At 38.0% G+C, this 24,419-nt stretch overlaps 1 protein-coding gene across 1 annotated transcript; it reads left to right on the plus strand.

The window, feature by feature from the left end:
• Nucleotides 1-61: 61 nt before the first annotated feature.
• Nucleotides 62-21,715, plus strand: GPR180 (G protein-coupled receptor 180). Its single transcript, XM_033051115.2, has 9 exons — nucleotides 62-244; nucleotides 2,521-2,679; nucleotides 5,612-5,806; nucleotides 8,928-9,108; nucleotides 9,313-9,362; nucleotides 12,893-13,050; nucleotides 19,230-19,421; nucleotides 19,766-19,843; nucleotides 21,507-21,715. Exons 1-9 carry the CDS (start codon nucleotides 100-102, stop codon nucleotides 21,663-21,665), a joined length of 1,317 nt encoding a protein of 438 aa, XP_032907006.1. The 5' UTR covers nucleotides 62-99; the 3' UTR covers nucleotides 21,666-21,715.
• The last annotated feature ends 2,704 nt before the right edge of the window (nucleotides 21,716-24,419 follow it).

Raw genomic sequence — 24,419 nt, forward strand, 5'->3', positions numbered from 1 at the left:
GCCGCTCCCGCCCTCCCGCTCGCGCCTAACGCGGCGGGGGGCGTCACGTGACCCGGCGGGGCAGCCCGGGAGGATCCCGGTGTCCGGCGGGTCCCGGCGATGCGGTGGCGGCTGCTGTGGCTGCTCAGCGCCGCCGCCTGCTGCTGCTGGGGCCTCGCCGCGGGCAAGACGCTTAGGGGCGGCTTCGCCAGCGCCGCCGCCCGCCGGGAGCCGTGGCGGCCCGTGGCGCGCTTCCAGTTCTACGGTGGGTGCCCCGAGGGCAGGAGCGCGGGGGAGCGGCTGTACCGTCCTGGAACGGGCCCGGTGGGGAAGGGCGCGGCTGTGAGGAGCCGCTGGAGCGCGGGGGAACCGGTGGCGGCTGGAGGGGCCGGGGTTGGGGGGCAGCGCGGTCAGCCCTGCAGATCTCCGTCCTTCCCTACTTCTCTCCCTTGCAGTCTCCTTCCCGCTTTTCCTCCTTCTCTCTCCTCCTCCGCCGGGGCGTGCAACAGGTTCGATACACTGTCCGGGCAGCGCCGGAGCGGGGCCGGCGATCCCGGCCAGCAGCAGGGCTCGATGGGGCGGGAGCAGCGCAGGGGGAGCAGTGCCGTGGGGCGCAGGGGGAGCAGCGCTGTGGCCCCTGGGTGCCCCGCAGCCCGTGCGGACACTCCCGGCCGAGTGTCCTGGCGAGCAGAGGCGTTCTCACTGCGACACGCATCGCTCCTTCCCTCTTGGAACTCCACCAAATGGCAGCGGTGCTTACCGTCTCTGTGTGGTCTTCGGTGACAACGCGCATCAGGGTGTAAAATTCTCACCTGGTTATTCCCAATGGATTTTCTTTACTGTGTTAAAAACTCCTTTTCAGTAATGATTTTTGACTGTTAGTCAGTGATTACTTAGTAATAATTCCTGACTATTGTCCTGCTGGAAGAGAGCCCGAGCAGTGGTCCCTTGTGCTTGCTAGGGAGGTTTGACTTTGCAGAAAAAACTGTGTGTAACCATGACAAGTGCCATGTCCAGCAAGGCTGTGCTGCTCAGCCTGCTTTTTCTATGTGCTCAGCATTTCAGTAGCTTAGACTGTTTTTCTTTCCTATTGAGTTTCATGACAGAACAGTTCTGTGGAGTGCTTTAAAATCTAACGGGATGCAGGAAAACATGACAAAAGCAAACTAGAGTTGGAGCATGACCTTCCAGTACTGGATAAGAAATTATAGATTCGGTGGAGTTAGCTTATGAAGTGACTTGAAAGCAGCTAATTATCACTGTCCTAGAAGTTAATTGTAGAAGTGCTCTAAATAGATCTGAAGGGGAAAAGTGCACTGTTTAAATCTGAGAAAAGACTGTAAAAATTCAAGATGAGTGGTGAGGGTGTTCAGATATAATTCTCTAAAGTGATGCCGCGTATTTTGCATAGAAATGCTTCTCTACATGAATACCAACAACTATTTTGGATCTTAGTGATACTTTCTTTAGAGCCTTCTGTTAATATTTAAAAATCTTGCCTAAACTGTAGTTCATATCACATTTTACTGATTTTTCTTCTCCACTAAATTCTGCCTAGGTTAAAGAAGTCTATGGCAATGTATGAAAGAAATCATGAAAACAGTTTTGAGGATTGTGGAATTACTCCAGCAAGATAAATTTTGTCAAACGAGCTAGTTCTAAAATGACTAAAATATTTGTGTCAAGATGCAGCCTATAGTATCAGGACAAGGGGCAGGGGGGGAATGGTTTCAGTCTGAAAGAAAGTAGATTTAGATTAGATATTAAGAAAAAAATATTTATGGTGAGGGTGGTGAGGCACTGAAACAAGTTGCCTAGAGATGTTGTGGATGCCCCAGGACAGGCTGGATGGAGCTTTGAGCAACCTGGTCTAGTGGAAAATGTCCTTGCCCACAGCAGGGGGGTTGGAAACTAAGTGGTCTTTCAAGTCCCTTCCAACCCAGGCCATTCTACCATTCTATGATTCTATAGGCAGACTGACACATTAGAGAACAGTTTTGAAGTTTATTTTTCTTTGTATCAATTTGACATCTGTCATCTATAACTAAGTATTTTAGCTCTCATCCATCCCTAACGTGAAAGTCCATTCACATAAGTTCTTCTGGTGTTAGGCTTAAGAGCTATCCTATGATGGCCATAGTCATGCCACAGAGGTCATAAAATACTAGACTTTGAACGAGTTATTGAGGCACTGTCTTTGACTTGAGAACAATAAAATTTGGGGGTGGGGGGAGGAAAAACATTATCTAGAAGTCTGTTTTAAAAAAGAGGGAGGAGGGAAGGCTGTAGTAGAGAAGGTTAATGACACTTGGGCTGTGGTGAAGGTTTGTTTAAGTACTGTCATAGAGGATTGTGCATTCACTGGTTTCTTAATGGGAGACATAGAAATTGTTTCTGAAAGACCATCAATACTTTTACTTGGAAGTAGTGGTAAAAAATTAAGGATAATGTAAAGCTGCATTGCAGCTACTTATTTAAAAAAATTTTTGCTTGTAACTGACATCAAGACAGAATAGTTGATTTTATTTTTCAAATATCAAGGTGACCGTGCTGTTCTGTGTGTCAGAATCAAGAATATAGCAGTAGCTGTGGCAAAAGCAGCTAGACTTCATCTCTTTCAAGCACAGGAATGGCAGAAGCTGGAGAACAGTGTCCAAGAACACAGCTGTACAGAGAAGTTCTCTAAAGCTCAGCTGACAAGTGAGTTACTGCTTTTTTTCTCCTTACAGAGTTACTAGTGTATTGAGAACTCTGTTGTCTGTGTGTTTAGAATATTCATTTCAGTGAATTTGGGCTTCGCATCAGCTAGAACTTTGGCCTTCTGCAATTAAAAATACTACAAGGAAATAAAATTTATTTCTTTGTATCACTTCAGAAGACTTTGTTTGCAAGTTAAGATTTAATGGGTGGCTGGAAAATGAAATCCATGACAAACAATGGCTCTAGTGGAAACAGCCAAACTTTATGATCAGTTCCAGTTCAATCTTTCACATGTTCACAACTCAGAGTACATGCTTGGCTGAAGTTTTCATTTAGTCATTCAGTACAGAGATTTATTTTTTTTTTTAGCTCCATATGGAGTAAATGTCTTTCTTTGTAGATTTTTGGGGTTTTTTTAAATCTCACATTTTCCGTAAAATAGATCATCTTGGATATGTGAGAGAATTTACAAAGAATACCATTGTACTAAGAAAATGAAGAACTAAAGAATCTGAATGTTTGGGACAGTCAAATGTTTGACTTGTTTGGGTTGTGATTCGAGTTGTGACTTTCAATGCAGTGGAATGAAAAACAAATTAGAGGCAAAGTGATGGAACCCTCTGCAGTTGCCTCTAAAGTTCTGAAGCAAATGCTTCTAAGGTGGGAGTGTGTAGCCCAAGTACAAAGTAAAAGGGTAGTTTTGTACCTGAAACCTTCTCTTTCACTACCTCATAATAAGTCTTTCTTCTCTGCAAAAATGGATCTGCATCATGCTGCCTTACTTTATAACTTAGTCTGCTATAACTTAATGCTATTTCACCCTTTACTTTTATAGCTTGATATTTGTCGCTGAATCTTGCATTCAACTGTTTTTAATATTTCAGCTAAGAGTTATACTAGTATATAATATGTAGATTGTTTGTCTCTTGTTTAGAAAAGGAGCATTTCTCACTTGTCAGGAGGTTCCATGGAAATGGCATTTTTCAAAATGGAGAAAACAAAAATAAAATTATATTTCCATAATAGCACAGATCTGTCATGCTTTGATGTACAAAACATGCTAGAAAATTTTTAATACAGTATCAAAGATGAGCTAATCAGGATAAAAAAAACCTGAGTACCCATCAAAATGTGAAAGAAGCATTGAGTTACATAACTAGAAGACAGACTGAAATAATTTTTGCTCCATTTGTTGATTGTAATGGTACTTAAAGCATAAATTTTCCTATAATAAATCAAATTAGTATTAGAAGCTTCATTCAAATATGTTCTAAGTGACTACAGCTTCTGTTTTAAATAAATTTCCTTTATGCAGTCAGAATCCCAAGAGTAACAGATTGCTCTCCTGTAACATTTATCATAATGAAACCTTACAAAGATGTCACTTCTTGGGATGCAGTTTCCTTACACTTCATCAGAGCTGCACAGAAGTGCTGCTGGAATAACTGGCAGTTGGTCTGTCGTTCCTGACTGTCCCAGCAGTGTAGTCACTGTTTTCTGCTCCATTAGGAGTTGTATGACCACAGGGTGAGTTGGATCTCTTAGCTGATCTTGGGCAAAATTGGTTGCTTTTCTACCTCTGAGTCAGCTTACAGATTTGAGGGAAACTAACTAAACACACTCTGGAATCCTGCTATTGGTGCAAGTAACAGTGTCAGAACCCAGCTGAGAGGTGACATGAGGAGTAAAGCCACTCCTGTCAGCTGTTTGCTTTTCATTTGGACTAAAGCACCATATGAAGTACTGGTTTCTGTGTCATCCAAATCTGTACCTTATGACAATTGCTGCAAGGACACATACAATACAATTATTCCTGGATTCCAATGTTGTTCAGTGCATACCTTGAGAGAACAGAAAATAACTTCTTGCAGTTGAAACACGTTTATTGGCATTACATAGAAGTTTTTCACAGGTAGGCTTCAAGTTGGAAATTTGCTCTAAATTTTGCCTACAAAATATTTAGGGAAAATGAGTTTATGTTTGCAGCTCTTTTATTAAGAAAGACCTTTCACAAAAAAGTGTTTTGTGGGATTTTTAATGAAATTTTTATTTATCCTTAACCATTGTCATCTTTACCTATTAAGGTGAATTATTCTGTTATTATTTCACCTGCAAAAAAATGATAGAGCTGATTAGCACTCAAGTTCAGTAAATGACAGTGACAGTGCTTGCATTTCTTGCAGTTTCAGCCAAGCATAGAGAGCCACAGGTTTCACTTGCATTAAGAGTTTGTTTTGAAGAGACTGTGCTTGGTTAACTGAGGTTTTTTAGGCAAAAATAATGTTAAGATAACAAGCAGATGAAACATGGATGTCTTACATAGTTGTTTTTAAATGTAATCTGGTTTGAAATACACAGTTTGATTGCATGGTGGTTTCAGCTGTTAACTGTCAATTGAAATCCAGTATGTTACAGTTTGGGGAAGATCCTGTGAATTAATACTGATTTGAACCTTTAAAACATGTATGGTGTTGTTTACTGAGCTCACATGCAGCTGTTCCTATTTGGTGCTCTAATTCTCTTTGAAAACAGAGTCAAATAAATTTCACAAAGGTATTTTTCATGCTGCAGCAGTATCTGGTGGGTAGTGTAGAATAGCTAATCCTGTCAATACAGAACCAGAGGATGGAAATGTGCTAAGCAAAGGAGATAGTTTGTGCTTCCTGGCTTCTAAAGGAGGGAGCCCTCCCAGCAGAGCTGAAAGGTGGGATGCAGTGTCCTCACCAGCCGTTGCCCACACCTACCTGAAACCAAAGCTGAAGTTGGATGTCTGGTCTCTGGTGTTATGGATAGTTTTCAAAACTCAGTCTGTTTTCTACTGGGTATGTGATGCTGTGGATTTAAGTTTTATCTTCATTCAAATATGTGTTTTCTAAAACCAAACTAATCAAGTATTTACTCCTATTTTTGTGGTTTTTCTTTTTTTCCAAAGTGACTGTGAACCACACAGAGCAAAATCTGACAGTGTCCCAGATTCCTTATCCGGAAACATGGTATGTGTTTTATGTAGACAAGTTTACCTGCGAGGAGAATTATTCTGAATCCGAGGATATTCAGTTTGAAATGGTCTTACTAAACCCAGATGCAGAAGGGAATCCATTAGATCACTTTAGCGCAGGGGAATCTGGTAAGATTTTTTTTCTTAAATTTAGATTTGTAAGTTAAGGATCTGATTACTCAAATCAGTACTTACTGTGCTTGGAGAAGTGTGGGGAATGGATAGCAGAACTTCTTATGTTTCATATTCTGTTTTCCTACAAAGAGTAAATTTGAGTTCGTTTTCTGTCATCACAGAAAAGTCTTTCCTTTTTCTAGACTGACTTTACAAAACTTTCCTTACTGGAAGTGTAGATGCACAAGGAAAGTCAATGTTAAAATCTTTGCTGATAGGTATTTTTGAACACGTTAAAATTGTAATCTTCCACTTGAATGTGAGCTTAATACCTGATTTTAATTAATTAGTGAAATTCCTTAGCTGTGTGCAACTTGATTCTGTGCAACAAGAGTACATGCACAATAAAACATTTTGCCAGTACAATTTCAGTTTAGTGTTTAGATCTTTATAAGTGTCTTAGTCACAGGCTGTAGGTTAGGTTTGTCAGGCCTGATTTAGATATCATTAAGAAATGTAATTTTAAATCTTTAAACAGACGAAGAAAAACTCAAGATGGCAGCTAAAGAAACACCTACATAAAATTTTATGCTTTGGACAATCCAGCCTAATGTACTCCTGGTTGCAGTGAGTAGCATCACTGCTCTGGGAGGCTTCATCAACCTGTCACTCACCTGGGTCTGTTGTGAGGGAAGGGCCCTGTAGGCTTAGTCTGCCTTCCTATACAGAGTGAACCTGACTATACCAAGGATGAACCTAATTACTGTGCTTGGAATCAAATGCCCTAGTGTCACTCGTGGTCTCAAAAGAATATAGTGAGAACAAAGGCAGCTCAGTTTTTAAAAGGAAGAAAATATTTACTGGCATAATTAGCAGAATCTGCAAGAAACTAGCACATTAATAATCTGGATTTCAAGGCTCATAATCAGACTTAATCTCTCTCTTTAACTTCTTAAATTCTACAAACTTGCTAGTCTTCAGAAGAGAATTCTAGGTTAATTTAATACATGCTGAGTAAGGAGGTGTGTAAATGTGCTGGATGTATGTATCTAGGTCTAACAAGTAGGAAGCAAGGTGACCTGTACATGCTATGCCTTTCAGAGTTCAGAGGAACATCTTTGTTGATTCAGAATTAAAAGCTCCATTGTTGCCATGAATCCTGAAGCTACATGCACTGGTCTACTTTCAAAGCGCTGAGGAGCATTTCATCTCTCTCTCATTCTCTCTCTTTTTAAATTTAATTTTTAATGCATGTCTGGGAAATAATCTTTGCCATTTTTCCATAGAAACTTAGAATTCTGAGAGGGTATCAGAGAGAAGGTCCAGCTTTATTTCTTGCTTATTTCATGCAGGCAACTAAAAATTGCATAGTTGCAGAAGGTTTTAGTTAGGTCTTCCTTCCCTTGAGTTACTTTAGGCTGTGGCCTGGCATGGGATGTCTCAAAAATTAAATGAATAATAAGGAAAATGAGGATAATTGAGAGAATTGGAATCTAGGATTTCTAAAGGCAGCTGAACAAGTAGCATTTTGAAGAGCTTTGAAGTAAGATATTTCAAATAATGTTTTACTTTGTCTGTCAGCTAGGTTTCTTGAAAGTCAGGAAACTTAAGAGACAGATTGAAAATTGTAATTTTTATAGTTGGTTTTCAGTGCAGCTTTCTCTTAACCCCTTTTGGTCTCAAACCAATAATCTACACTCTATCGATGATTGGAAGGAGCTGTCATAAATGCTTAGTGTTTGTTAAAAGCTAGTTGATTTTTCTAGAGAGTTTTCCAAGGATTCTCACAATGGTGAGAAATAACTTTTACCTACAAAGTCCTTGCCAATTTCAGTGGGTATCTTTTGAAGCAGAAAGAAAGATTTTATCTAAACCACATGCTTTTGTCATTGATAAATCATGCTTATGTCTTGGTGCGCAGGAGAAGAAAAGTGGCCTGAAATTTTTAAGACTCTTAATTACCTTACAATCTTTTTCTCCCATTTTCTTGTGTGTATGCCCAAAATGCTTAATTTCAGTCACAGAAGCTATAATGTTAGCTACTATTCAGAACTCATCCAGTTCTAATATTTTTCAGCTCAGATATTGAAGTGTGTATACTTGCTCTTCCCAGTCTCTGGGTGGAGCTGGCTGGAAGCTTTTGGCAGAGATATTTTACTGCTGGAGAAAAAGTTTTTTGGTTTTTTTGGGGTTTTTTCTGAATCTGATTCTATAGGTGCCACTAAATTTCAAGGAAGGTTAGGGAAAGAAAACAAGTTTTCTGTGAGAAATGTTTACCTTTTTTTGCTTACATCTCATTGGCTTTGACCCTTTGGGAGCTCCTGATGGGTTGAAAGCATAGGGACAGTAGAAAAGATTTCTAGGATCCAGGTCTTAAGGGGAGCATTTTACCAGACTACCACCAGACTAAAAATTCGAAAACTTCTGTTTTATAAATAATCATAGTCATAGATACAATAATAAAAAAATAAATAAATCTGGGGTATATTTATTTAGAAAAGCACCAAAAAATGCATGCTAAGGACTAATTACTGTTTTCTGCACAACTTTTCTTTATCTACTAAAGTTTTCAGACGATCATCTGTGCTTCTTGAGCTGCTTTATGCAGAGGAAGGGTGACACCCAGTGGTTAAAAAGATTAAATAGAAGTCTGTCTGGGGTTTTTCTCACCTTGGATTGTGCCTTTACAGAATGAAATAAGCAAAAAGAGCTAAAAATGAATCCCTTTAACAAATATGTTTCTAACTGATCAAATGAGCTGCAATTGTTTTGTGTGTATCAAGAAACTGTGTGTCACTTTATATTAATCTAGTAATTGCTGCAAACCTCTCTGCTTAGAAAAGGTATTGTTGACTAAAAACACTTTGCCAAATCAAATTGTAATCAGTTGTCTGATAAAATTCTGGTTTTCTTGGCTAAAATTGGCCAGGATTTAGACATTTTTTGTGCACTACTACTTTTGGGTAACAGTTGCTAAATATTTCCCAATGATTCTGTTAAAAAAAACCCTCTGGTTTTTTTTTTTTTTTGTTTGGTTGGGGTTTTTTGGTGTGGTTTTTGTTTTTGTTTTTTAAGTTATTTGCAGCTAGCAATGTTTCTTTTTAAAACTAAACTATTCCTTTTTTCCCCCCCACAGGACTACATGAATTCTTTTTCCTGCTTGTCCTAGCATACTTCATAACTGCTTGCATATATGCACAATCTCTGTGGCAAACAATTAGGAAGCATGGACCTATGCATGGTGTATTAAAGGTGTTGACAATTTCATTACTGTTGCAGGCTGGTTCAGCTGTTGCCAACTACCTGCATTTCTCAAGGTATTTTTGCTCCTTTTCTGCTTCAGTCTTTAGACTTGAAGGACAATGTGTTATAAAAAGATCAGTAGTGATTTGTGTGGGAGGGATTATGACAAAATATAGGACTGACTTTTGAGCTGCATCATTGCCTAAATGTACTTGTGAGAGAGAATGCCCGTGTAAGACAAACCCACTAAAAAACACAATCTTTTTCTTCTTTTTCAGCTATTCTAGAGATGGGATAGGAGCTCCTTTTATGGGAAGTCTGGCAGAATGTAAGGCCTGTCTCCAGTTTTCCTACATATTCCGACCCATGAATCTGTATAATATATTAGCAAATGCTGTTGCTGGACTATACTATGATCTTGGATCACATAATTAGATTTTTAATATAAAACGCTAAAAATTGCCCTCCAGGAAAAAAAAAAATTGTTTCATGTGTTTACACTAACTGTATTTGAGGTTATATATCTGGGATACTGTTTAGGATTTTTCAAAGCATTTTTTTGTCTCAAGATTCCTTGCTACAAGCACTTAAGGACATGACTATCACTTAAGCAGGTCTTTCAATAGATGGAAGAGTTTTGTGGACTTAGACCTAGAAAGCCAAGCTTTTTGGGAAATTTAATCATATTTTATAGGATTTGTCATTTCACTAACAAATTTAACAATTATTAAATGGATAAGATTTTACAGCACTAATTTTTTAGTTAGCATAATGCAAAAATGCTTGTATGAAGGCTTGATGCTAACAGCATTTTTCTCCACTCTGTATAGATATTCTAAGTTCTCACTGGAAGTAAATTCCTGTAGCATACCTTTCCAAAATGCACTTCATCTTGTTCTATTTTTCATTCTCTATTGTTGTTGGGTAGTTTGGGTTTTTTTTTCCTGCAGTTCACATTTGAAGAGTTGGGGGTTCATTCCAAGTAAATACATTTCCTTTTGACTGGCTTGAAGCACCCCAAGAAAGTAGGACTGCAGTAGTGTGATAGTGTTGGGGAGTAACAGCCTATACAGAGAAAGATTTCCCTTTGTAGAGTTCATTTAGAAGGCTGCAGTTGGAATTATCAGCCTCTTGATGGCACCTGGCACCACAATAATTGCCTCCTTCTTGTTTTAACCATTTGAGCTGGCAGCTCCTTGCAGCCACTCCAGCAACTGTGTTATTAAACATTCCTTCTCATCTCATGAAATAAAATGGAGAATATGGAGGTAGTCATAACTCTGCCCCAGTGTTAACTATCCAGAACTTCAGAGAGAATAGCTTCATGTTAGATTTTTTTGTGTATGTGTTGTAGTTAAAAAGCACACTTTTATTCAAATAAGCAAACATTATAATGAATTTTTCTTTAATCAGTAGCTGAATTTCTTAAATTCAACCATGAAAGTTTTCCCTTTCTTACTGTCTCTGAAGTTGGTGGTTTCCAAAACAGTAAAAGAGCTGAAGTGGTAGATGTGGAAAGCTTCAGTGGCAATTACAATTCTAAAGAATGGCTGATGGCAAGTAGTATGGTTTGAAACGGAAAGATGATACCATTTTTACTATATGACAACAGAAATCTGAGTCAAAAATAAATGTTAAAATTTCTATTAATTGCAGTGTGGCCAGAATATCTTTCTAAAAACCTGCTCAGATACTATCTCAAGCAATTATTCTTTTCCAAGTATGATTTAGTCTTTACTATGTATAAAGAGCTGATCCTCAGTCTAATTAACCACCTAACCTAATCACATAAATCACACAAATAATACTGACACTCGGAAGCATTGCAAATGGTGTTCTTTTTATTTTTGGTAAGAATAAAATGTGAAAAGTCAACTACTGTGTTCTGTTGAACAATCAGAAAAGATTAATTGTGATGAAATCAGACTATTATGGTATCAGCTCAGTAATGTGACTTTACACTGACCCTGAATAGTGTGGGATCATTGTACTCTTTAAAATTTTTCTCACCTTTGTCCCTTTCTAGCAAAGTGTATGGAATGTCAAAGATTAAAACTTGTTGTGGATTTTTGTCTAACACGAATTTATGTGGGAATCCACTTGAATTGTTACCACACTGAAGCAGAGCAGTAGCTATATCATGATATGATTGAGAGATGATGTCTGGCTATACCTTATGGGGCAGGTTTTCTTAAGGAATGACAGAAAAGAAAATGCTCCCTGGAACACAGAGTTATTCAGTCATTTTTCTAGTTCGGATTTGTGACACTGGTTTGGCATGCCTTTGGTTCGTGTGACAATTCTTTTTCTAGTGTGTACTGTCTCTCGATAAGGTAGAACTGGAAAATAATCCCATCATCATTTTTTTGCCCAAAATCAGTGCTGGTTGATTTTATTAAAGAATTATGAAGTTTGTATTTACTAAAAGTTTTTGTTGGACCTTAAACAGCAAAGGTGTCTTAATGCATTAAGAAACATTTAAACATGTAAACTCTGAGAATAACAAGCATATCCCAGGAATTACATTTTGAAGTCTGTTTTATACCCTTATTTTGCTAGTGTTGCTGAGTGTCGGGGAAATATTGTAGATGATCTTCTTTTGACTTACTTCCCTTGTATCCATAGTAATTTCTGTACAGTGGCAACATTTTCTGTGCCAGTCTTTTTAGTAAATGTGATATTTACCTTTTTTAATACAGTTCAGTTGTATAAAAGTAGAGCTTTCCTTTTTTGTGTCAGGAATATTACTCTTGTACCTGATAGTGTAAGTGAAAATTACAAATAAGGAACAAATTTAATTGAACTACAATATTAATGAAGTGAAAAAGAAAGCATTGCTGTGTGTAGTACCCAATCTCTAGTTTCTGAACCAAATTTGCAATTTACGTAGTGTAAGAATCAATTTTCTTTTTACATCTCTGCTACGCCAGTACAATGAGTCAGATCCCAACACCAACTTTAAAATAGTTCATTAAGTCGAAAGCATACCAGATCTAAAGCTAACAATCACTAAGAAAGAAATCTACAGGTTTTTCTACTGTCAGTAATGCTACAGCAAGGCTACAAATAGACTTTAATATAATCTAGCTTAAAGTTTTCTTTATTCTGATGCAACTTCAAACACAAGTTTAAGACACTGATTAAGAATATAACTTTATGGAGTATGTATTTATTGTTCCCAAACAGAAGTAAAAATGGACATAGCAAAATGAGGCAAAGGTACTTTGCATTTAATAAAATGAAATACAGACAAGTTGTTGATCTAAATGAAGTTTGTGTTAGAGTTATTCATTATATTTTCCCCTTCAAGTATCTCAGAGTGGAATTTGTCCTATATATTAGTGCTTTTTTCTGGAAGCTACTACATCCTCAAGACAAGGTGCAATTAATTCAAAGTACAATGTAACTATCTGATTTTTGAACAAAAGTTCTTCAGAGCGAAGAAAGGAGTTCATTTCATCACATTGCATATTTGCTCTATGATTAACATACATATGATTTTAGTTCTTTAGCATTTATAAGTCTATTTATGCAGATGGACTCCTGAGCCCAGACTACTCTGACAAAAGAATGGGATTTGGGAAGATGTGGCACTGTGCCCATGTTCTTGCAGAACTGCAGCATAAATGCAGGAAAGCTGATAGTGATCTGTTTGGTCACTGAAAACTCGACAAAATAGCCACATTTTGTGGCAAAGCAACCTCATTAATCTAACTCATCAAAATTAAAAGGTGATACAGAGGCATATGCATCCATCCTTCATTTGCAGGTATAGAGAACATTTCTCTGTGATATAGGAAAAAAAACAAAACTTTATTTTTGTTGTAATTTTATTCATTTTTCTTTTGTTTTCAATAGTGTGTGACATAATCTCACAGATACAAATGCTGTATTTATTGTTGAGTCTGTGCATGGGTTGGACAATAGGCAGAATGAAGAAATCTCATGGCAGACCTCTTCAGTGGGATTCCAGTCCAGCATCTACCGGCATTGCTGTAGTAGTTGTTGTTACACAGGTTTGTATTTCATATTCATTCTTACACTGAAGTATACAGCTGCTATTAAGTATGACAGAACTGTGAACCAAATAATTTCAATATTTTAATTTTATGAAGGAGGGAGTATCAAGACTGGAAAAAAGCCCACAGCATAATGTGCACCCAGTATGTCTAATAGGTAACACCAGCTTCTCTTTACTTTCACAATTTAAGATGTAGCTCTACAGTATGTTTTTGTCTAGCAGTAAAACCACTTAAGAAGTTCCCACAGTTTTCCAAACTCCTGATTGTGCCAACTTTTTGTAGCATTATACAGTGAACCACATTAGTGGAACAACCTAGACTGAAAAAGTTAAAAAAATTTTTTTTTTTTGCACAATCACTTTATTGATCTGATTTGTAATGTGGTCCTCTAAATAGTTGTAATCAGTACAACTGAGGCATTGTGAACTATGTTATTCAGGTTAACAGCCAAAAGCATGGGAGGAAAGACAAGCTGCTGTGATCAAGTTTTTGTCATGAAAAAAAGGAAATCATCAGTGCCCTCCTTTTGGAAGCACTCAAATAGAATGTCTTATGGTCCTTTCAATCAATATAAGGAAGGGAATTCTTGAAATGTTCATGTGCAGGATTGGTCTTGCAAATATACAAATGGTCTGACATATAATTTCATTCAAATATTTTCCATTAGTATAAATTAGAAAGTTAAGTAAACCAGTAACTTAAAAGTAAATTGTAATGGAAATCATTCAACCCTGGTGGTGCCTTTTGTAAACAAATTTTTTTTAATCACATCATAAAGACAAGAGAATCTGAAAACCATTGAGAAAAAGAAGAGCAGGGAGAAACTGGCGACAGTAATGAGGAAGAGATTCTACAGAAGGTTTTTGTGCCATTTGGGTAGTATCTGTAATTAGTGCTGCTTCTAAACTTAATAAGTGGACTTCTAGAATATTAAGAATAGCTGGGAGCTGGCATTTCTTGCTAATTAAGAATATAAACCAAAGGCTGTTAAGGTCAATGAGACTGTTGAAATTTAAAGATGGGTATCAAAGTAAGGTGGAATGAACCTATCCAGCACCAGAAGTTTTACATGCTGGTAGTAAAGAAGACTTCTAAAGTATTTCGTGCCTCTGCACTTGTGCATATGTATGGATGTGTTAGTACTCTGCCACTTGAGCCTGGAAAGTTTTTCATTGTTGTTTCCTTTTACTATACATAGAAAAACCACTCAGTATAATCAGCTTGATCTTATTTTGGTTGTTACTTATGGTAAAAGTGGGGCAGGCATCATACATGTGAGCTGCTTCCCCCAAGACTAGTCCATTACACGTCTTTTGGCTCTTGGAGTAGCATTGGAGCATTAGCACAAAGTTGTCTATCTTATTACCAGTAAGGCACAGCTCTACCACATCTCCTCCTGGTACCATTGGGAATGTCAGGTTTGGCAGGAGTCTTGCAAAAACACAATATGAATATTGGAATATGTCACTCCCTAAGTGGTTTTGCACCCCCATATCAGTGTCTGTTGTCTCCAGCAAAATTTCCCTCACACCAAGAGTATCTCTTCTGGAGAGGATATTTTCCATCTCATGGTTTAGTAAATACAAAATAAACCTTCTGCCAGATTTGTTCTCCTTATTACGGAGTGCAGCTGTTGGGCTCAGGGAAACCAGATTTAGACTGTATCACCTCTATCAAAGGTGGTGAGTTCAGGAGTTCATTGCTGGATTAGTCAGTTGTTCACTGGTCTGTCTAGATTGACATGGATGTTTGACCTGCTGTAAACAATCAATGGCTTTTGACATCTAAAAATGTATAATAACCTTCTTCCTGTTCTGATCTTTCCCAGAGATTCTTATGGGAGAACCAGCTTTCCTCCTATGCCAGAGATTGGACAGACTTGATGTTGGATAATCAGTGATGTTCTAAGTACTTGCCGAGGAGGCTGCTGGAAACTATGTGCATTAACCTAATGCAGCAGATAGAGATTGCCCTATGTTAGTTTTATTGACATTCTCCCATACCTGTCCTCATCTCATCTTCAGGGAAGTCAAGAAAGTGGACAGCTTGAGAAAACATGTTAGTCTTCAGCTTAAATGCAGTTTTGACTGGCAAGCTATCTGTTTGCCTATTACTAGTTCAAATTACTCAGCAAATTTTAAGGGGTTTTTCTCCTCTTTGTACTGATGCTATGGGTTTTTTTTCGTTTTGTTCTTTCAGAAGCAGTAGCAATTTCCTGGGCTATGTTTATGGGTTGCCTTCAGTGTTGGGTGGACACAGCCTCCTAGTCAGCAAATGTCTTGTGGTCTTTGCAGCTGCAAAGAGGTAACATCTCAAAGGAGGGACAAGTCTTTTAGCATTATTTAGCATCTCTCTTTGCCTTAACTTGTTGTTTATTTCAGCCACAGAACAAAAGATTCCCGGGCTTCTGTGCATTCATAAGAAATTCCACTTTCTGCTGCTGAGGCACAAACCTTGTACAGAACTTAACTGATGGCAAGCCCTTCCCATCACATAGACCTGAGCAGTTTCACCTTTCAGGGATGACCAGACTGGAGGCAATGATTCTGGAAGGATAGCTGATTGCTCTCAACCTGATCAAGATGGCATAGAGTCTTACTGTTAGATACCACCCTACACAGGGATTCTCAGGTGTGCTCAGAATGAGATCTATCTCTGACCTTAGATCTAAACCATTTTTTGCTGTACTGGCATTGTGTGACATCAGATAACTGTGTCCTGGATATGGTTAGAAACAGCTAGTTTGCCTTGCTGCTCCTAATTTCCCTTTTGCTTCCCCCTTCCCCTTGCCTCTCAGGGGTGATCTGTCCCATGAGAACTTGTCTTTGCTGGAGATGGATATGCTATCTTGACTTGTCATAAAGTCAGTGTTGGCATCGTGAAGGGAAGGAGGAGTTCTACCATAATTGTTTCCTCATGATATAAAGGAAGAGTGTCTGGTTCTTCTTCATATGGATATGGAGGTTCAGCTTGTAAATCTGGAACATCAGGATGATATCCATGGCCATCATTCCTCTAGTATTTGAAGAGGAAGGCCAGTACTGGGCAGTGGTTGGTGTCCACTATGAGCCAGGATAGGTCAGGATTATATACAGGTAAAGTCAGGCACTTTAAACAGTGTATTACCTCAACAAGGAGATGGTCATTCTCTTATGAAGAAGCAGTCGCGAGTTTAATGTTGGTCATAGCATAGTGTGAGTCAGCTCTTTAGCTTCCTCTCTCATCCAGTTCGTTTGTCTACAACCTAAGCACAGTTTTTCTTCTGGATAACAATTAGAATTGTCCCCCCTGATTGCTTCTCAGAGCTCAAACATAGTTCTACTAGTTGCCAACAAAAGATGTCTGATATCTACTTCACGGGTTGATTGCGGCTAAATGAGCTGATACTTGCCCTTCTGTGGTTAAGGTAGGGGACTTTACTGTTCCTTGACCTTGATTTTTCAAATGTTTAATTTTTTTTTAATATTTCACAACTAAAGAGATTTTAACTCTGACATCATGCTTGTCTATGAAAACTCTTCGTTGAGAACAGATTGTCTAATCCATTTTTACCTAGAAACACTAAATAGCACACATTTCTCTTTTATGGGATCCTACTTTTTTCAGGTGAGTTTGAACAGCCCCAGCACATAGTAAGGGCAATGATACATTTATTTTGTCCAAGTTTACACTGTGTTCCATCTCTGCCTCTAATGTCTCTCCCTTCTGCTTATGGAGTAATCTAATGAAGCTGAAGGAAACTGGACTTCTCTGATCTCACATTCCTGTCACCATACACAGCCTTTGATCAACTGATGTTGTGTTGTTTACACTCTTTAAAGGGCTGGTCCAGAGCACACTCTGCTGTCAGACACTATTATCCTGTGAGGATTTGGGCTTTGTTCTCATGATTCCTTTACTCCAGTTCTTTGTCATCTTGCCATGAAAGTGGCTTCCTTCTTTGCTGTTACTCTTGGTGTAGACTAAGAAAAATTTAGGCCTTCTTGAGATCTGGTTTTTAAAGTAAGGTAGATTCCAGTGATACTTTCTTCTTAGAGCAATATTACAGTTCTGTCTCCATAGCCCACATGGCTTCCCTTCAGACGCTTGCTTGATTCAGGAAGATTCTATACATAGGTTCAGGGGGTCTTTTATTTTCTCAAGTAGAATATGTACAGTCCAGGGAAGTTAAATATTTTGGCTGTTCCCACATGTAAATAATAAAAGGGAAAATGCTCACAAGACTGCAGTGATTCTGTTACTGGTAGAACCCTTGTTCGTTGTCTGAGCATGTTGTAACTGGACTGAAATAACTTCTGTGACAGGAATTCATCAATTTCATGCCGAAACTAGTGCTGTAGACACAATGTTACCAAACACTGCTGTATCTCAGGGATTCTGGAGCAGTTCAGTCTTACTCCTTGACAGAACTCTCACACAATTAACTTGATCATTTGGAGATGTTTGCTTGAAATTACTCTTTTTCTGAGCATTATGGTGAGAACATTTGAAGCCTGTCAGTCAGATTGTGTACTAGTAATCAGTGATGTTGAAGACACACATACTTTACATCTGTCCCTCTCCCATCATTCCATTTTCCGTCCAGATGAATGAGGAGTGACTGAAGTTGTGAAATGACAGGGCTATGTCCCCCCTAGGTAAGGGAGGGGGAAAGCAGGAGAGTACTCTGAGGATATTCTAAGCAAAAATTATTCTAATGCTCAACTGAGGAGACTCAAGGCCACCCACCTTTGGAAGGCACAGGTGGATTACGCATTTTTTTTAAAGTTAATAGTAGTAATCTTTTTGTCTTTATGTAGTGAGAAAGCCTTTGAATGTATTCAGAAAGGAATCTGACTAATTTATATTTCTAAATTGAGCCATACATTGTCTGCTTCTGAAAGCCTTCAGAGCTACTTCACTCATGAATCAGATTTGCCTACCTTTCTTCAAAAAACCTACTTTATTAGGTACCTGAAGCCTCAGTGCAAGTTAGATATGTGCAGTAGGTGGGCTGTATTCCAGTGTATATTCAAGTTCTAAAATACCATTCAGCTGCTGCATGATGCTCTGAGAGTCTAAACTTTGTGTATTCTAATTTATAATGTTAACATTCCCAAAGTCTTGAAAAGGTGTTCTTCAGCAAGACACATGTTTTTTATGCAATTGGTTGGTGCCTGCCTTCTTCCCAACTAAGATTCAGAAACTAGGCACTTGTTAGTCTGTTTTTTCTTGGAGAATATAATTTCTCAGAGTGCTCCCAGAAAACTGAATTCTACAGGAGACGGATACAATGCTGGGCATTGGGGAGGGGGTTACTGTCTTTTATGTACTTTTCTGTTGGCTGGAGTGCTTGGCCAGATGTTGGAATGGCGTTTGGAGCCTGGGACACTCCCTTTCCTATACCCTAGGAGGTTTCTGAGCCAGGTGCTTGCAGAGTCAGGCTCGCTCACAGTTTCTGACCTAGCTGATGTTGAATTCTTTTCTCCACAATGGCACAGCTTCAATAGAAGGGGTGGAGAGTGGCCCACCCAAGAACACCCTATAGCCTGGCAGTTGCAGCACTCTCCAAGGAGGTGGGAGATGTGAATTGGATATCCTTTAGGCAAAGAAGGGAATTGTGGGAGATCCAAGTTCAACCTGGGTGAATGCTTGAGCCTTAAGGCTATTGTATAAAAGGGGCAGCAGCACCACCCTCTTACTTCCCCATCTTTGAAAAGAAAAGTGAATCCTGTTAGGATTTTGAAAGAAAAGGCGTAGTCGCCTGCCTTTGAAACAAGCTTTACAGGTTGTAGATCACAAGTGAAAGGAGACACCTCCCTGTAGCTCTGTGAAATCATTTCAGTGGTCTTCCTCCAGAGTAGGACGAGGGTGCAGGTGATTATTTCAGATTTTTTTTCTAAGGCACTACATTCCCTCTATCCAAATTAGAGGAAACTTTAACTTGTCCAGCTTTCTGAAAGTTACAGAATCCGAAAAGTGAGACTCAATTCCTGCCAGTTGCAGTTGGAGTCACAGGTTACAGGGAAAAAGCATTTCAGACTAGGGTTTGTTGGAGTTTTTTTCTTAGCATGGCAGTCCCTAAAAAGTAGAGTGGACCACTATCAGATAACTTCATCTGAGATGGGAAGGTTTGTTGAGAGTTAGTGTAACCTGGCTTACTCTAAGTGCACTTTGCTGTTGTTGTTTTTCAGAGCATTTTGTTAATTTGGGAACAGTTTGAAGATACAAATCACCACAGCTACCATTCGCACCACGGCTTGGCAAGCGGGCTGCTCATCGGCCTCAGAGTCTGCCTCGCTCTGTCCCTGGCTGCTGGGCTGTACCAGATTATCACAGTGGAGAGAAGCACGCTGAAAAGGGAGTTCTATATCACCTTTGCCAAAGTATGGGTTATATCAAGCAAACTGATCCCTTCTTCTGTAAATATAATTGTGGCATGCAGTTGACTGAAGCACTAAATTCTTTCTCTCCATAAGAAAGTTAGTGTCTGATTTGATTACATTGCACCCTGTCATCATACTCTGAGTAGGCATTTTAATTTGACAAGGAGTATAGAGCTTTTTAAAACAGAAATCCCACCTTTCATTGTGTGGTTTTCGTTATGTTGATTGAAAATTAAATAATGGGTTCATAAAATAGACAGAAATGTAAATGTAGTTCCTGTAACTGTCATCTCTTTCTTCTAAGCTGGCATGTAGTCATTTTACAACTTAGACTCCTCTTTTAGGCCTGCATTCTCTGGTTTCTGTGCCACCCATGTCTTGCAACCATTGCTGTAATATTCAGAGAATATCAAAGAGAAAAGGTATGTACAGGCAAGATAAAAGAGATGAAATTTGAATAGTAGTTGTTCTTCATGTTTAATGTTTGTTAGCAAACTCATGCTCTTAGGCTGTTAATCCTATGACCCCAAAGCAACTTGAAAAGTCTTAGTCACACAGCTCTCATTGATGCTAATGTGAGTCATATTTTACAAAGGCATATAGGGCTCAAATCATCTAAGGGTAATCATTTCTAGGTTAAGGGAGGGAGAGGGGGAGATTGTTAAGTCAAAGGAAAATGTGGAGGGGGTGTTTTGTTTTATTGTTTGCTTGTTTGCTTTTAATTAAAAACAGCTTGGGGATTCTTTTAACAAAGGGAGTAGAAAGATAAATCAGTGGGGTTTTTTTGTTGTTTGCTTTTTAGTCTTCATCCTTTAAAAGCTTTATGTGGCTAAATAGGTCAGAGAACCTGTAGCTGAACTTTTTTCTTTAGATCATGAAGTCTGTCCAAGTAAGTTGTTTGGTTTGTAAGGTCTAAACAGTTAAAAACAAAAGTGGACTCACTGAGTTTCTCGGTTCCTTATTGGGAACTGGAGAACTCTGTGTGTGTGTGGAGCCTGCCATGGTCAGATGAGGTGCACCACAATTCTCAGGTGATTGACTACTCATTCCAGCACAGGGTTTGCTTCTTTTCTTTATGCTTATAACCATCTGTGCATTTGTATGCAAATATATTCAGAAAATTAGCTTTTATTTGTGTAGAGGATATGTAAGGGAAAGAAAAATGTTTTACTAAATATAAATAATAAATTCTGTGTTTGATTTACAAAAAAAAAAGAAAAGGAAATCTAGGCAGAAAAAAATTGATTCCTCTAGAGTTACTAATGAAGAGACTTTTTGTTTTGCTTGATGAAAACATCCTCAGGGCAGCAGGACAGTCTCTAGAGATGGGAGCAGTAAAGTAGTATTTTTGCAACATTTTAAGATTTTGAACTTACTGAAGGAAAGCTACAATTGCTCTTTCATTTGAGCAACTTTAACCATCATGTGCAGCTGCAGTTCCTACACTATGATAATTCAACTGTGTTTTGCTTCTTCAATTGCACCTCAATACAATAAAATGCACAATCAATAAATATCATATTTATTTAAGAAAAACATGTATTTTAAAGTTTATGCCTGTGCATAATCTGAAGACTTGTGATTTTTCAGAAACAAGTTACACCTTTAGGCTTTTGATAAATGCATCCTTACACAGCTTTTACAGATGAAGAGAATTGAACTGAAAGAGATCTGGCTAAGTGAGATTGATAAATCACTATCCTCAGCTCCATGATTGTGCTAGTGTAAAGTGATTCCAAACTTTCTTTTTTTTCCCCCCCGCTCTGTTTGTTGTAAGAATAGAATATCTAAACATCACCTCTGCTTGTGAAACTGCATGGGTGGTGAATTGCAAGTCTGAAATTCCCCAGAACAGAGACTGCCAGAAGGGTTATGTGACTTGCCCAGGGCTATCTACTGATTTAAAAACACCCAGGTGTGAGAGTCTGATTCCTGGACTTAAAATGCATGTTCAAAACTTTTTTCACTGCAGCAGTATTAAAACATTTAGAGTTAAACCTCATGCTAATAGAAATTTATTGTCTTGTTTAGTGAGAGGGTTTTTTTCACTTACTATTTCTTTTTTCTCTCTTTTCTTGTCTCTAGATTGTCACCATAGGTGTTATCCTCTGTCAGTGCATCTCCATGGTTATCCTCTACAGACTTTTTCTATCTCATAGTCTATATTGGGAAGTATCTTCACTGTCATCAGTGACATTGCCACTAACAGTATCCTCTGGACATAAAAATCGACATCACTTCTGAGATGTTTAGGAGGAATATATTATGTAATAAATGTGCAATAATGACTTGAACATACAGGTGTTTTTGTCACAAGTGTATGATACATTGGTTTCACTGGAAAACTGAGTGATAATATCGAAGCACTTCACAGACTTTTGGTCTGACAAGATTCCTAGATTAAGTGTTTAAAAATACTGTGGAGTGTAAAAATCCCTGATTTGAAGAGTTTTACAGACCCTGTTTTACAAGTGATGCTGAGCTGTATCACATATGAGTACAATGAATCTTTTCTCTCCCTTCCACAGATACCAAAAATGCCCTTCCTTTGTGTCAATACTAGGTTTAAAGGTCTTATAAAGTGCAGTTCTTAAAATATCTACATGCTCAAACAAGTTTAAAATAGGCCAGTTGTGAAATTGGTGTGATGCATAACAATGAGTACAAGGAATTTTTTATTTTCATGCTTTAGAGAAAATGTATTTTGTGTATCAGTGTAAAAGATGAGGAAAGAGAGAGAAAAATCTAGAAAACACATGTAAAATGTTCACAACTGACTGCAAGAAACTTTCCTTTATCATGGGCTTAAAAGAAAAGCCTTTTGCATCTAATGTTCATACTGGTTAAAATTCTAATGGAAATGTAAATAGGGTTTATATCATCCTTTTTTTAAAAAAAAAGTTAATGTAACTAAAAATTTCATCCAGTAATCAAGGTCTAAACAGTTTTTGAGGCTTAGAATACATAGCAACATAAAGGTAATTAAAACAGCAGCCTTGCATCTTTTAAAGCAGAGAAAAAAAAAAGGTAAAGAAAATGGAATGGGTGATGTGGTACTAGAATTTTAATCCTGATATAATTCATTTCTGTTACATTGAGGATTCAATCATAATTAAGCCATATACACAGATTAAATTAACAGAAGCATTTCAAATAAATGTTGGTTTCAGTCATCAACTACCCATGAATTCCTGCCCAAGGATACTTAATCAGGATTAAATTTTCTATGAATAATTGAAAAACAAAATACTCACTGGATTTGTTATAATCCATGTTGGCACTGGGTTCTAAGTAGTTGCCATCTTCCATCCATTGTAATAAAGCCATTCTACTTTGTGATGCCCTAGCATTCAGAAAGCCAGTGTAAATATATACTTTATTGAAGTGCCTATTTATAGAGTATGATTAAATCATGCTGACACATTTTTCTTTTATAATAAGAATATACCTATTGCCATTGTGAGTGAAATTTTTCTTTTTGTATTTAGCTTAGTTTAGACTTCATACATGTGTGTTTCTTCACAAAATGGATTTTATTTTCCAGTGAATCAGTGTTTGCTTCTTCTTAACAGTGTGTATTTGATTATGTCTCTGTGCAAATGTGAAGACACTGGTTCTAACTTTAAAATAGCCCTAACTTTTCCATTTATCTTTGCCTCAGTTGTGAGCATAGTTGAAACATAAGTCTGTTCCATTTTAGTTTAGAGGCAAAACTAGATATTTGCCTTTGACTAAGGCAAAATGGCAACATGACAAAGTTGCTCATTAAATCATCTCCTTTCTTATTGTTTGTAATTCAGATCAAGAATGGCAGGTTGAGGCTGGAAAAGATGAGATATTATGATTTCACACAATCTTCAGAATGATTAAAAGATTAATTATTACATTCCTCTGATAACCACACAAAAATATTATTGGTTAAAACTTCAGTCTTTATTTCCCTGCTTATCTCTGTACTTTTCATCTTCTCAGGAAAAAAGCATCCTGTTTTTGATAAGTCTCCAATAATGTGGTAAAAGAGTTCTATCTGTCCTCATGTATAAGACTTCAAATTCATACATAAAATTTAATTTTCTGATAGACAGAAGTACTACTTTACAGTTTATGATCCGTCATGATAAAAGTTTTAATCTATGCAAAAAAACCTCTATGTGACTTTCAGAAGAGGCACTCCATTTGTTTTATTCTCCAGAAGTACTGTCTTACTTCCTGTAGTTCTTCTGACTTGACTTGGTCAGTATTACAATACCATTTTCTTTATTTTAATTTTATAAATATACCCCACAACAAATCATAGTTCATTAGTGTAAGCATGAAATGTGTAAGGTGTTGTGTGTTGCATCTTTCCCACATTGCCCCATGCCCCGCTACCCACATTCCCCATTGCTCCAACAGGTAACGTTAGTTTCTTAGTTTGGCATTGGATCCAGTTACTTGAAAATAGATTTTAATATTACTACTAATGTAACTAGCAATGAAGTAACACTTTCTCATGGTAAGTGGTACAAAGGGCCTCTTAGTAGATGCCCAGGTCTCTTAGCAGATAGCTCACCAGTTTGGTGTTATTAAATAATTAATGCACACTTTACCAGTACATCGCTATGACTGCAGTAATATTCAGTTAATCTGGTGCAAGATCTCTTGGGGAGAGGGGAAGTATTCATCTGTTACTAATGGACAAAGCTTCATACTTAACCCGTACTCTGTGTTGAAACTTTCTGCCTCTGCTCATGCCTGAGGAGTGGTTCAAGTATGTAAAAGTCTCTCTCTTCTTTCTAATTTGTATCTCCTGGGAGAGCAGCTGATGGGACCTTGCTTTTTTCATGCTCATCCACACTGTTGCCCATTCTATCAATTTGATTTCATAATTTCATCTTGGAAAAAAAAACTTCCAACCTTCTTCCCATTGTCTTCAATCCATGCATCCCATCTTGAAAACTAGACTTGTAAAACATGCTGTCACCGAAAAAAAAAATTTTTTTAATTTAGTTTTCTGTC

Source organism: Catharus ustulatus, chromosome 2, assembly GCF_009819885.2.
Source record: "Catharus ustulatus isolate bCatUst1 chromosome 2, bCatUst1.pri.v2, whole genome shotgun sequence".
NCBI lineage: Eukaryota > Metazoa > Chordata > Aves > Passeriformes > Turdidae > Catharus > Catharus ustulatus.

Bases quoted from the DNA above. Each gene is read 5' to 3' on its own strand.
- GPR180 (XM_033051115.2), top strand. From the start codon at position 100: ATGCGGTGGCGGCTGCTGTGGCTGCTCAGCGCCGCCGCCTGCTGCTGC. The intron at 19,422-19,765 runs GTATGGGTTATA...CTCCTCTTTTAG, and splicing joins TCTATATCACCTTTGCCAAA to GCCTGCATTCTCTGGTTTCT. The intron at 19,844-21,506 runs GTATGTACAGGC...TCTTGTCTCTAG, and splicing joins GAGAATATCAAAGAGAAAAG to ATTGTCACCATAGGTGTTAT.